At 42.2% G+C, this 15,176-nt stretch overlaps 1 protein-coding gene and 1 long non-coding RNA gene across 2 annotated transcripts; one reads left to right on the forward strand and one right to left on the reverse strand.

Moving 5' to 3' along the window:
- The first annotated feature begins 523 nt into the window (after positions 1-523).
- Positions 524-1,338, forward strand: LOC147460836 (uncharacterized). The gene is made up of 3 exons (XR_015186377.1): positions 524-703; positions 796-925; positions 1,006-1,338. It is a non-coding gene; the product is annotated as an uncharacterized LOC147460836 (long non-coding RNA).
- Positions 1,339-14,290: 12,952 nt separating this feature from the next.
- On the reverse strand, positions 14,291-14,444 carry LOC147460837 (ATP synthase E chain). Its single transcript, XM_086499665.1, is given in 2 exon segments — positions 14,291-14,321; positions 14,323-14,444. Coding segments are annotated over 2 exon segments (153 nt in total).
- Positions 14,445-15,176: the final 732 nt, after the last annotated feature.

Genomic DNA, 15,176 nt, shown 5'->3' on the forward strand with positions numbered 1-15,176 from the left:
ATGCCGGTAGACAAGTCTAAAAGGGGCGCACGTCTTGCTTTGGCCTACACCTAGTGGAAAGTTTCCAACCGCGCTCTTTGCGTTCACGTCAGTCTTAGGCCGGGTTTAGACAATGCGACAGAAGTTTCGTGCACATGGACAATCAAGTAAACATGGGAAGATTTTTTCATTGTAGCTGAGGATGTCTTCCTCCAGGCTTGCTAGTTTTCTTTCAAACCCCCCCGCCGCCCCCCCCCCCCCCCCCCCCCCCCCCCCCCCTAAAGAAGAGTTGCTAGCCTCTCTCAACCTCTTTGTCTTTTTCGCTCGTCCTCCTCTAGCATCGTTCACACTAGATGGCAGCAAACCTGTATGAAGCTTTTCTTCCACGAGCCTCGTCTGAACCAGCCTTAGTGCAACAACCTTGACGGTTGGATTCAAGTTTCAAAGACGTGTCCTTATTCTCAATGGTTGGGGAAAAAGTTTTGATCCTATGGCCCTACCTCACTCAGTGGGAACAAAATGTGGGCGGCCGCCGGCCACTTCGCATCAGATACAACTCGCCCTTCACGCGCAATCAAGCGCGGCTCACGCGTTCCTTCCTACGCCCAGCTGCAGCAAATACGAAGGAAGGAAGCAGAGCTCTGAGCCTCGTTTACGCCCACGCCCTCTGCCATGAGTTACTACCATCCCGACAACCCTCCTGTGTACCCTCCCCCGCCTCAAGGTATGGAACCCTAATTCCTCTTTCACTCCCCCCCGTCTCTGCTGTTGCATCTGGGTGCTTATAATGTGTGGATGTATGTGTATGAGCCGCAGGATACCCTCCCCAAGGCTATCCGCCGCAGGGCTACCCTCCCCCAGGCTACCCTCCGCAACCCACAGGCTATGGCTATCCCCCCCCTCAGCCCCAACAGGAGAAAAAGGGTCCTTCCTTCATAGAAGGCTGGTAAGCTCCTTGTAAATTTGCTATGGATGCATTTTTTATGACACTCACATTCCTCTAATCGGGTTTGTTCCCGTCTGCAGCTTAGCAGCGCTGTGTTGCTGTTGCTTGCTAGATGCCTGCTTCTAACATCCAAGACTACCATATCGCTGGATGTTAAATTTAACCCACATTTCTATTCTATACAGAAAACGTGATTGCCTCAATTCTACACATCCAACAAACTTTGGAGATCTACAGCTTTTCAAGCCCCAAATGTATTATGACAAAAATGCTTTTGTATCTTTGGTTTGTCCTTATAAAGGATAGAACTCAGAAGTAGCTTTCCTCATGACCTGAGGAAGTGCTTGTTGTGAGAAACACTGGCCAAATTTGCAGGTTTTGGCTTCTATTGAATTTCTTGATTTTAGCACCTACTTCCAATATTGCTTATATATTTCAATCTGTTTGTAATTCAGTGGTTAAACTATTACATTATGGTTGGTAATCACGGTCAAGCTCTGGGTATTGAAGCGATTAATTCCTACAGCATTATCCAATTGTAGAAAGGAATAGCCAGATCATGGTTACCTTGAAAAGAGATAACCAAGCTAGCAACATGCTTGAATATACTCTATGCACTCTTGAACACATGTATACGTGTGCTAACGTGTATGCATCCATAAATAGATATGTGAGACTTTTTAGCCTGTCACTTTGGTCGTTTGCAAGATCTTTTACTACCTATGTGCGACCATGTGAGAGTGTTTTTGTGTATGTCGTACACATGCTAGCCTTTCGCGAGTATTTTGGTCCATGAATATAACCTTTGCATGATTATGCTCACATATTAGCCTTCTGTGAGGATTTTTGGGGGGCGCTTTGGATTAGTTCTAATGCCCTAAACCAAAGAGTTGGAGTGCGTTTCGATAGAAGGGCAATCACTTTTGTCACTTTTGTTTGCATTTTTGATATCCTATGCATGCTAATGCACACATGTGATGGAGAAGAGCATCAACAGTAACAAGTTTAAGAATCATATGGTATGTATGTGCAAGGGCTTCCTTATCTTTGTACTTGGGCATCAAGTAATTATATGACTTCTTGTTTTGTGTCTTTGAGCTTCTCCTCCTACAAGATTGTCTTTCTTCTTGCAACCCTAACTCTAACAATTGGAATCATTGGCGGCTTTGGTGTTGAGAAATTGTGATTGATACCAAAATAGAGACAATGAGCACAAAAGACTTGAAGATGGAAGGTGAGAAACTTATGTGAAGTATGAGTAGCATATTACATAATCAATGTTGCCAGAAAGTCACGACCTAAGAGGTTACATCATAGTTTAGTTGATAGAGCACGTTTTCATAGTAACACAAGTTGGTACTTCAACACCCAATCTCAACTATCTAGTTAACTAGAGCATATAGTGCTGCCACTTAATTGTGTTAAATCTAAATGGCTATGTTTGTGCTAACATATGAGGCTATTGCCATGGTGTTATGTTGCACCTAGTCCGAGCTATGGATAGGTGTATGTTAGTGGTTTTTTGAATAGGGAAAATTATGAGTGTGAAACAAGGGAAGTATTTGTGAGGCTTATTGCGTCAAGAAGACATGCAAAAGAGGTCTTGCTAACAATAGCATGGGCAATGCCTATCCCTTGAAGTGGCAACACTATGCACAAGAATTTCTACAAGTCTCAAGTAAAAACTATATAGGAAAAAAACCTTAGGCTATTTGCGCAATGCAACTCATGGTTATCAACATGACTTATTGGAAGGGGTGCTATTGGATTACTTTGGTGTGATGCATGTCAAAAATTGGGAAACTAGATACTCTCAGTTGCTTCTTAGAGCATATGCACTTAATGACCTCAATAGAAGGCTCGGTCCATCTCTTATCCAAGGACATGCCCCATCAATAGGGCAAAACTCCTCTTGGCCTACTTCAATCCTAAGAGCCCAACCAACCGTAAGGTTTGTTGTTGTTGTTCTAGCCAGCCTACCTACCAAACCTAGGGAGTTAGCACTTGTCAACAGCTATTACTAATGGGAATACGATCCAAACAACTTTTTACGACACTATGTGAAGACTAGTAGCTATGACCATAAGTAATCTAGTCATGGCCATGTGCCTGTGATGATAAAGAATCCCATGAGGCATAGATCCCTAGTGATGAGACGACCTCCACCTCGACCTTCCCAATATGGTGGTGCATATTTCAAATGTGGTGGTAATCATTAGATGAGGGACTATCCATATGATAGGAGAATGCTTGGCCAATGGCTCATTGATATTGTGGTGAATGTCATAGTACTGACTTGAGTCAGAATGGTTGACACAAGCCTAAGGAGGGCAATCTGCTCAAAACAAGCTTGAACATGCTACACATGTTGACTTCTCTTATTGTTGTTGAAGACACAAAGGTATCATCTTTGAAGGTAGTCAGACAAGCCCAAGTGAGAGCTCATTCTACATAGGATACTCCAGTGCCTCCTTCATTAGATGATGTGCGGCCATTGTAGTATAGTGTTTTCCACTAAGCAACCAAAATGTCAATCCAACGCATGGGGAAGGTGAACTAAACCAACCACTACATTACAAGTCTAAAGAGAATCACCATGTGTGGATTGCAAGCTCAAGCAATTATCTCTATGGCCTATTCTACTTGGAACACAATGTATAAACTTTTGCACAATGCAATACAACCTATAAATTCAAATTCTTAGTGCAACTCTCTACTCTTCAAAACAACAACGGATGTACAGAGCTCCTCCTTGGAGACAATGTGCATTTACAAATGAATACTACAATGCCGCTCTTCTACTACTGTACACCTACTATTATACACAAGCTACTTAGCAAAATCTAGATTCAAAAGATGCCTTGGTTCTATTGCATAAGCTCAACCACTATGCATAAGAAAGCATTTGGGAGGGAGTCAAGAGATACAAATAGCTTGGGAGGATATGGAAGATGTGATCTCCTTGGTGTTTACAAAGCTCGCAAGCTTTGGATGTGACTAGATCTTTAGCTTTGGAACCCTGAAAATAACTCAAAATGACCTATTTAGCATAATGGGTTTATAATACTAGGGTTCATACGTGACCGATCGAATTCGGTTAAAGAATGTTTGGTTGCCTAGTTTAGGGCTTTGTGAACACCATAAAATTATATAAAATTTCCCAAGCTTCTTGATGTTCTCCCAAGTCTACTAGGTCTAAGAAGTATTGCTTACATCCACGAAATGTCAAAAAATAGGACCGGGATAGTTACAACCACCTTGGGCAAAATCTTCGACAAAAATGGTGACTCTTGTTGGACTTGCTTATCCTCATGGGTCCCAATCTGTTGCATCCTTCTCCCCTTCACCTTTTTCCTAGAGCCTTAGTGGTTTTTTCCCACGGATGGCAACATATGCTCCTTGTGCGCAGTTCTGGGTGCACACCTCCCCTCTGTTGAGTCGGTACTATGTCCTCAAAGGTCATTTGTGCATTACTTTACTTTGGAGGAGATTGGGGTTAGCTTTGTGCTTTCTTTTGCATCTTCTGCCGCTTACACATCCTACTAGTGGTAGAGTTGCTTGCAGAAAATGAAATGGGTCAGCCATGCGTGTTTGAGATCTAAGTTGGCGATGGTGGGTGGGTAATTGTATTTGCATCTCAGATCTTCTCTAGATGCGAGTTGTAGTTGCAACAAGCTATGGAGGTGGCTTGGGAGGGTGTGCCAATCTAGCGACACTCTTGCCGTTGAGCCTTTTGTCTGGCCTTCTCTAAATCATAGTTTTCCAGCCGCTCTATGTCCTTGAAACTTTGCAATTTGGCCTAGAGTTGTGGCAATTTTTGTTGCGACGAAGTCTTGGATTATCTCATTTTATCTTGTTCTTCTTTATGCATCCCCTTGCCAATTTGGGTCTAGTGGCATGTCTTCTTGCACTTGATATAATGCATCTCGGACGGTCGATGGCATTGAAAGAAGCACATGTCTCAAAGTATTGGAAAAACCCATTCTACACCACCTGTTCAACTGCAAGAAGGAATAGCTTGGGAGAAGTCGCATCCTTGCAAATAATCCCTCGAATATGCACTCTTCCATAAATAGATTTTGTTCAAAAGCCATACCATGCTTGCTAACACTTTCTACGTAAAGCATTGAGTGCATTAGTGTGAGCTCTCTTCCATCTCTAGTTACTTGTATGAGAACCCACGAAAACTTCATAATTATTTAGACTGCGAATTATGGCGCGCCGTGAAAACATTTTAAGCATATCTCTTTCTGCTTGTAGGAACAATTCTTCAATCGATTTTTATTGGGAGGAAGTAGAGGAACCTCAAAAGAAAAAAGAGGAAGTAGAGGAAACTTGAAACTCGATTTCTTTTTTTGACAATGCGTAGCTCTTCCTCATTACCCCCATGTCATCCCATGTGTGACTGTGAGGATTGGGAAAACGGGTGGGATCTACCCTTTGTTCCCTTCTAGAAGTAGAGGAAACTCGAAACTTGAAAAAAAATATTTGATAATGGGTAGCTTTTCCTCATCACCCTCATGTCATCCCATGTGTGAGGGTGATGATTGGGAAAATGGGTGGGATCAACCCTCTGTTCCCTTCTTGAATTGTGATAGACTTTGCGGAATTCATAGAATCCCAATCCATCCACCACTTGGCTTACCTTCACTAAAGGTCTTCATTATCACCTTGGTAGGGTCATCATGAAAACCATATCCACCGCGTGTTAGAGGGGCATGCCATCTCTAATCTTCCCGTTCTCTATTGATCTTCATTCTCAAAATTTCCATGGGTAGGTAGATGATATCATCACCAAGCTAGTAGAGTTCAAGACCTTTCATTGTACTTAAAAGTTTAACTACCTCTGCCACTTGTTTGTCCTGAGCCACAACCAAGGTTTCAAAAATTATTTGTACAAACTTCCATGGCTGCGTTGATTCATCTAGGCCCTTTCTAGCTTCATCATACGTGAGATTATCTATTTCTACAAAAGAAGCTCTGGACCACGTTTGTAGTTCTCCCACATGTATAGTTCTCTTGAGCCGCTCATCTTCTAGTTTCCTTCTCAAAGATTTCACTTGTTGTGCTTCTTTTGCTCTAATTTCTTTTGCATGCTTCATCCCGATCTCTTCATTGATTGCTTTTGCATCTTCTTCCACTCTGTGGATAGTCTCTTGCATGGTAGTTTGTTGAGCTTGCTTAATAGCCAAAACTCAATATCTCTTTGCCATTTCCTCCTCCATTGCTTTGGCGCTTGAGGTCTTGATTTTGTACATTCAGCTGAGATTTTTCTTCCTATTCTCTCTAAAGAATCTTTTCCTAGTCAAGTCTCAAGGCACACTATAGAGAGTGTGTTACTTGGTGTGCAATGGAAAGATAGATAGCCCTAGAGTGATGAGCGTATATACAATTCACGGGGGAAAAAACCCCCTAAGTAGGGAAAAAATGCCCCGGTGGTCCTATTGTGTTCACACACATCACTACTACATGTATATGGTACAAATCCCCCCTGGAGTGATGCGGTGAACGAGAGCTAGCACATGAGTAAAGGGAAGTGCCATGCCCTGAGGACATGATCAGCCCACAAAGGGGAGTAAGCCCAAAGCTTTGCGGAAAGCTTCGAGCTTCTCACGAGACAATGCCTTGTGAAAAGATCCGCAAGGTTGTCATGTGTTGGCACATAAGCCAAGCTGATCTCTCCTGCTGAGAGCCTCTTCCTTACATAGTAGTAATGCACCTCAATGTGATTTGTGTGATCAGAAAAAATTGGGTTCCTCACAACTGCCAATGCGCTCTGACTGTCAGTTTGGCAGTGTCCTGTCCAACACCCAAATCAGCCATAAGGCATCTGAGCCATACACACTCAACCGTAGCTGTGAAGACGGCTTTGTACTCAGCTTCACAACTCGAAGTGGCCACAACAGGTTGCTTCTTGCTCAACCATGATATACATGAACCGCCAAGCGTGAAACAAAAACCACTTGTGGACACTCGCGTGTCAAAACAACCAGCCCAATGTGAGTCCGAAAAAGCATGTAAACCTGGCGTCAATGATCTCCCTTTGGGATAAAGCAAGCCAAGATGTAAAGTTCCACTAAGGTAATGAAAAATCCTCTTGACAACCTACAAATGCTTAGACCCTGGGCTATGCATAAATCTGCTGACCAGTGAGACTGCAAACTAAATATGTGGCCTCGTGTTGCATACATAAATGAGGCAGCCAACAACAGTTTGGTAAAGAGTGACATCAGCAGAATCGCCAGCATCATGTAGACTCAACTTCAGACCTCTTTCCATGGGAGTGGCAATAGGTTTGCAATCCTCAAGTCCAAACTTACATAGCAATGTCTCTATGTAACTTTTCTGACACAAGGCAATACCACCATCACACTGCTTAAACTGTATGCCCAAATAATGATGCAACAGTCCCAAATCTTTCATCTTGAAAGTAGCATTCAAATCAGCCTTAAATTCAACAATATGTCTCTCATTTGGTCTAGTGATCAGCAAATCATCTACTTAAAGAACCACAGTGAGAAGTACATCACTCTCACACTTTACATACAATGTGCTTTCTGTTGGACTGTACGAAAGCCTTGTTTGACCAAATGAGTGTCAGCTTTCTCATACCAAGCACGAGGAGATTGCTTCAACCCATACAAAGCCTTGTTACATTTGCACACTTCGTCCTCTTGTCCTTCTTGACAAAACCGCGAGGCTGTGTTACATAAACTTCTTCAAATATGCAAGAAAGCAATAACAATGTCTGATTGATGTACATCCCAACCAAAATGAGATGCCAATGCACATAGAAAATGCACAGTAGTCATACGACAAGTGGGAGAAAAAGTCTCTTCATAATCTATGCCTTTTTGCTGTGCATAACCCTTTGCAACAAGTCGAGCCTTATGGCGATTGATCTCACCATCCGGCTTGCGTTTCAACTTGTAAAACCACTTCGTACCAATGGCCTTTTTGCAAGGAGGCAAATCACATAAAGTCCATGTGTCATTTTCTATAAGTGCATCATATTCTGATTGCATGGCAGTCATCCAATTTTTTGAATTCTGTGCTTCATCAAAAGAGAGAGGCTCCTCAACATCATGTAAGCTAGACACAACCAAAGCATAACAATCTGATGCATAAGATGCATGGCGAGAGCTTGAACGAGTACAACTAGACAAAGGTGCATCCAATTTAATGTCACGCAAAGTGTGCACTAGCCATTTTGGCATAACTCTACCTTGCTCATTTTTAGCCCTTTCCTCATCAAGTACATCATGTACATCTGCATCAGTAATAGGATGATCTGTCACATTTTCAGAAACCCCCATAGACTGTACATTTGCCTCATTGGAATTTACATTCGAACTTCCACCACTGAAAAGAGGCAACAAAGTGTCATAAATGTCCTGTGAGCTTACATTACTGTCTCTACTACATGACAACAAAGGCTGAACATAATCTTCCACAAACACTACATCCTGTGAAACTAGAATACGCTTTGTTTACGGATGATACTGTTAAGTATGGAGCCTGATTTACCCTTGTAATTTTCTGTGGTAAAAGCGCACATTTGTAAGGCCCCCATTATGAGGAGAAGCCATCGTGCGTGAAGGAAAATCACTCACCGGAAACCAAAATTTTCACGGACAAGAATCAGGGGCAACTTTAAAGGCCTCGGGGGCGGAGGCCCCCGAGACTTTTTTTCGCCGGAATATTCCTTTTCGCAGGAATATTATGGCCGGACGGCGGTCGGAAAGTGGTCGGAAAACAACCGGTCGGTTGGCTGGTGGCCGGTAGTCAATGGCCAATGGCCGGTGGTCGGAAGTCAATGGCCGGTGGCCGAATTCAAAAGCGGACTTGTCTTCTCAAGGGCGGCCACACATGGGCGGATTGGAGGGTCCGATTTGGACTTATTCGCACAAGGGCGGCTACACATGGCTGTCTCTCATAAGAGAGGGCAGCCCTTTTGGCCTATAAAAGGAGGCCATTTCTACACACATTTCATAGTGTGAAGTTGATGCAACAAGGTGAGTGTGAGGTGGTGAGAGTGAAGCAAGGCGGGAGCTCCATTAAGGGTATAATCCCTTTGTGAACTACTTCTTGTTTTGAAGTACCAAAGCCATTGAGTGGCTGCTTTCCCGTGGATGTAGCCCACATTGGGTGAACCATGTATATCGTGTGTACTCTCTCTCTCTCTCTCTCTCTACACTATAATCTCGTGTATATAAATTTGTCTCTCTCCATTAAGTAATCTACTCAATTATCTATTTAGCTACGTCTTATTTCCTAACAGATACAACCTGTAACCTTTGCTTTCAGCACTATAACCAACAAAAATACATTTGACAATCTTATGATCCAATTTTCTGCGCTGTGTTTGTGGCACCAAAGCATATGCCAAACAACCAAAAACACGCATGTGCTCAATAGAAGGCTTTCTATCATGCCATGCTTCATATGGAGTAATAGACTGCAAAGCTTTCGTAGGACACCTGTTAAGTACATAAGTGGCACACATGATGGCCTCAAGCCAAAAAGAATGTGGCAAAGCTTGACTTTTGACCATACATAGTGCCATTTTCGTAAGTGACCGGATAAGAGGCATTGTTGGCACAAGTGACTAAATTCCCATGAGAGACAGACTCGAGAGAGGTGAACAATTCACGATGTGAGGTAATGTGCTTTGTAGCACCACTGTCAAAATACCACACATGTGAATCTGAAGCAACTGACAAGCATGCATCATGGACAACAGTGCACTCTGTGCTAAAAGCCCATTCTGCATCGACATCAGCATCACAGTCTCCTTTCACAGAAGACTCAACAATGGCTGCATTTGTAGTGGAACCAGCATTTGCAGTGGAACCACCCTCTTTCTTCTTAGCCTCTTTGGCCTTCAACTTAGGACACTGCTTGATCAAGTGATCATTAGCTTTACAATAATGGAAACGCATCTTCTTTTTTCCCTTATCACTAGAATTGCCAGACGAAGTGCTGCCAGCAGAAGCATTAGGAACAGAAGTTTTGCCACTTGCAGCAGAACCATAAGAAGTGGCTGCATTGCTGTTACCACCCTTTCTTTGAGAAGAAATAAAAGCCTATTCAACTGCACGCTGTTTAGTCATGTTTTTTCTGGAAAGTGACTCTTGCAACAGCAATGTGCATAATGCATCAAACTTGACAACTTCAGGATTTCCTTGGGTCATAAGTCTCCACGTACTAACAAAAGTCTAGTAAGAATCTGGTAAGGCATTAAGAATAGCCTGCACAAGGGAACTGTCTGAAATGACTTCACCTGCAAAAATAAGCTGCTTATTGATATCCTTGACACTAGCAAGGAAAGTGTCCATATTATCTTCCTCATGCATAATCTTCGACTCCAACTCTTTACGCAGCAAAGCAATTTTAGCCTCATTGCGACTTGCATAAAGACCAGCCAATATATCCCAAGGGTGTTTTGCAGATTTTGCTGAACGAATGTGAGGAACAATCGTGCGCTTCACAGACAATGCAATCAATGCATGAGCCTACGCATACTTTACATCCCGGTGAGATTATTCTGTCGTAGGTAAAACAACTCTAATAGCAGCAGTCCTTGCAGCAAGACCTGCAACATCCTCAACATCTCCTACATCCTTAGAACCAAGACGTACATCAATGCCCTGCACAATATTCCAGACGCCCTTTGACACAAGAACGTGTTGCATCATATAAGCCCACATAGGGTAGTTGTCCCCATCCAACCTGTCCTCAGCAGCAAACATCTTGAAGACATTTGTGTTGTTGTCAGCCATGGTAAATGTTGCACCTGATGTGAAAACTGCCCAAAAATAGGAGAAATGGCCCGGGAACAACACGTGCTATATAGAACAAACCGTAGAAGACTGGAAGGCACCTGTTATGCAGAAAACGACAGTGATAGAAATTCTGCAATAAAATGACAAAATTGCATGTGCATACCTACCTATAGTGGAAATGGAGGCCAAAATGAGCCCGAATCAAAAATCTGAGTAGACTAAGCTCTATGAGCTTGCCCAAAATATTTGTCAACCTACGAACGCTCGCCAAACCTCACTATAATCGGAGAAAGTGAGCAGGCATGTGCTGGAGCAGCTGGCGACTAAGCCCGGGAGGATGTAACCTGCTCGGATACCAATTGTTGGAATTAGGGTTGCACAGAAACACACACATCTTGGAGAAGACGAAGGAAGCTCAAGGCACACTATAGAGAGTGTGTTACTTGGTGTGCAATGGAAAGATAGATAGCCCTAGAGTGATGGGCGTATATACAATGCACGGGAGAAAGAACCTCGTAAAGAGGAAAAAAATGCCCCGGTGGTCCCAGTGTGTTTACACACATCACTACCACACATATATGGTAACAGAGATTGAATGGGTGAGTATTGTGGTTGCCGCTCTTTGCGACTTTGGGTATCAAGAGCTTTCATTAGTGTTTCTTGAGTAGACACTAGTTGCATTTTTAGTAAAGAATTTTCTTATTTTGTAAAATATTTAGCCTCTTGGGTGGTCGCAAGTTAAGCCTTAAGTTCTTCATTTTCTCTTACAATGGCCTATGCCTACTTTATTGCTTCTTTGAGATTCATTCAGACTTGCTTGTGCTATTCCATAATCTTTTCCTTCCTTTCTTGTTTCGAGTATCTTTTCTACACTTTTTTTATTTCTTGCATTGTGTGAGTATCCTTTTATACTCCATTATTGAAACTAGGAATCCTCCCCAAGTGAGATCTTGGAGGTTATAATACTCAGTTCCCCATGCGTGAAAAAATTGAGGGGTTGAAGAGGGTTCCTAAAATACATGTAGATCTAGCACTCACAAGGGTCGAATTGTTTGAGATTGTGTGTTTAAAAAGCCCATCCCAGCATGCCCTCATACAAGATTACATAAGGATTATCCACAAAACCATGGTGAACCGTGACCACCTTTGTGGGAGCGGGTGTGGGTTCGGGATATCATCCAGTTTACTAGTGGGTTCTCCAGTAGCGGGCCCTTACCTTTAGGGGTTTCAAATGCACAAGACACCCATGTAAGAGCCAATGGTGCTAGCCCTTGCTTGTTTAGCTCCTCTAGAGTCTGAATAGGGTTGTTAAACTAAGGGAGTAGAAGAAATTCTTCCAAAACATTGTGCCTTTATAATACTCAATTAAGTGGTCACGTTTATTTTCTTCTATAATCGTTGATCAAGGGAATGCATGGTCTCCTTCTCCCATCTTTACCTCCCTAATCTAGTCTACAATAGCATAAACATGCCTCCAAGAGATTGGTATGAGAGTACAACATACATTGATACCAGACTAGTCTAGCTTCCTTTGTGGTTGAAGCCATGCAACCTATAGACAAGGTAGCACTAGTGGTAATTTATTTAGAATGGGAGATTATCTCTTCCTCTTATGTGGTTTCTAAGGGGTCTTTGGATGGACCTACATGACTACTCCAAGTTGAGGCTGTGGAGGGTTGAGTTGCATCTCTTCCTCAAGCAACATTGCACACAACTCTTCGAAAGTAAGAGGGGTCAGTTAAACCGATAGCATCGAGTTGATTTTGGATATTTTTTGTATTGTTGGCCTCCACTTTTCCCTTCAGCAAGTTTTTCAACATTCAGATTTGGAATTCTAGGGTAATTGTGAGCCTCGCATTGGCAAGCCAGTATGCTCCAAGCTTCATCTATTTGGTGGTGTGCTAAATCTGAAATTGTTCAATTTGGAATTCTAAGGTGATTGTGAGCCTCACATTGGCAAGCAAATATGCTCCAAGCTTCCTCTATTTGGTGGTGTGCTAAATCAAAGTGAGGACATAATCCATTACACTCATGATAAGGATACAAATAGCATAGCTTTTGAAATTCCATAAGGTTTAATTTGTGCCATCAAATTTCCCTTCCATGAAGACTCGTAGAGGAATGTGCAATGGTGTTGCACCCACAAAAATAACATTTGAAGAGAGCATGAAATCACTTGACAACGCAAGTAAATTTGTAGGCAATATCATAAAATGCACACAATGTTAAGTACGAGTGCCTTCTCTGTGATAGCATGTAGGGTAACATAAGAGCTAGGATCTTATATCTTATATTATATCAAAGTAGAGAAACATTGCAACTTGGAAAATGGAGAAAATCTAAAATTTGGATTATCAATTTGCTACAATGTGATGGTGTTCACATACAATCTCAAGGTAAGCTTAGAGGGAGACTTAAATAGATTAATCTAATAGGGTGTAAATGTCAAGGCAAGGGTAGGACTAGGGGGGCATGGCCTCTAGGCAAGGCCGGCTTTAGGCATGTAGTCAAGGGGTCACTATGAAAGAGGAAGGAGAAGAAGGTTTCTCTTTGTACTTTTAAATCAATCGTTTCCATACTAAAAATATTGGCATACATAATTCAAATTTTGAATATTTTGTTCATGTGTCTTACCAAAATTGTTGTGGTCTCCAACTTTGTAGAATTTCTATTTTGCAAGGTTTCAGTCAAGGAACTCTGGTTGTGCAAACTCATATCAAGGCACAACAAGCAAGGTGAGAAAGCGTGCAAGGCATCATGCAAAGCATTGTTTGAGTTTCAAGGAGCTAGGCTCCATACATGGATGGTGTGCAAAGCAACACAAACACCATAGGCACGATGGTAATCAAGCAAGGCTATGAGACAACAAGGATACAAGGCCAATAACTAGTATTGCTACATCTATAAAATTTGCATGCAAGGAATTTGGCGATGGTGGATTGATCTCCCCACAAGCAAGCTTTTTTATGCTTCCACTATGACACACAACACTTTTGCAACTTGACAACATCAACCAAATTACAATACTCTCTTTCTCTCTCCCCCCCCCCCCCCCCCCCCCCTTTTCTTCTCTCTCTCTCTCTCTCTATTATTTATATATATATATATATATATATATATATATATATATATATATATATGTGTGTGTGTGTGTGTGTGTGTGTGTGTGTGTATAGATATATGAATATGTATATCTAGATATATATATATATATAGATATCTATATATATATATATGTGTGTGTGTGTATAGATAGATAGATAGATAGATATATATATATATATATATATATGTATGTATGTATGTATACACATACACATACACTTCTCTCTGTAACTCTCTTCTTTTTTGCACAAAAAAGGCATTTATTTGAATGGCCGCCGACTCACATGGAATAACTCTTTCAAGAATGACATGCTTAGAGGTAGCATAAATATTTTCAGGATTCAAGCAAAATCCGCCTGCACATGTGTAGTCCTCATTTACATGCATCTGAAAATTGTGAGAGCCCTTTTTATGAAAATTTTTCGAGCCTTTGAAAAAGAAAATTCCCTAAAGCCATCCTATGTTGTCCCTATTTTTAATGATGTGCCTTGGCAGGTGCCTTTTGCCTTTGTTGTAGCCTTCAAATATTTCAATTTGATCGTTTCATATGTGAAATCTAGCAAGAGTGGTGATACCCTACACACCAGTGCAAAAGTACTATTGCCCCAATAAGGGCCCGGGTACGCCATGGACTCTAGGCACTTTTCATAGCACAATCACATGCAGAGCAACTCTCTCTCTCTCTCTCTCTCTCTCTCTCTCTCTCTCTCACACACACACACACACACACACACACACACACACACACACACCCTAAGATCAAGAGTGTGTGTGTGTGTGTGTGTGAGAGAGAGAGAGAGAGAGAGAGAGAGAGAGGCAACCACACTCCCACTTGCCCTTTCTCCTTCGCCATATGTGTGTAACATATTGTGAAGTGAGAGGCGATCTGCCATGAAAGGAAGGTCGCCGTGGCATCTAAAATTTCGTTGTCCTCTCTCTCAACAAGTACCATGCTAGCGACTACCTCGCTTGACTATTCTCGCTAGTAATTCTTGGGCAAGAGGGCTCTTCTAGCTGCAGACCCCTCTTCTTCCTCTAAGCGTTCCTTCTCAATCATCATTCGTGCTACTGCCGACAAGCGTGTGAAGGCTATCAACCAACCTTTTTGGTGACTTTGGGTCCAATCCCTTGGGTTTAATGGACCTAGAGGCTTTATTGGAGAGATCATCAATGGAAGATATGCAATGTCGGGTGCTAATGGAGATGTCGCGCCAGAGATCCTTGGCAAGGCTAGTCTCATTCATCAAGAAACCATTGTCAAGCACAATGGTCCTATCTTAACAAAGGGTCTCACTGACAAGAACCCATGCACAAGCCCCACTTCAATCCCTTGTAGCAAAGGACTAACAATTGTCATGTAG

Source organism: Adiantum capillus-veneris, chromosome 3 (assembly GCF_014529385.1).
Source record: "Adiantum capillus-veneris isolate H3 chromosome 3, ASM1452938v2, whole genome shotgun sequence".
Lineage (NCBI taxonomy): Eukaryota > Viridiplantae > Streptophyta > Polypodiopsida > Polypodiales > Pteridaceae > Adiantum > Adiantum capillus-veneris.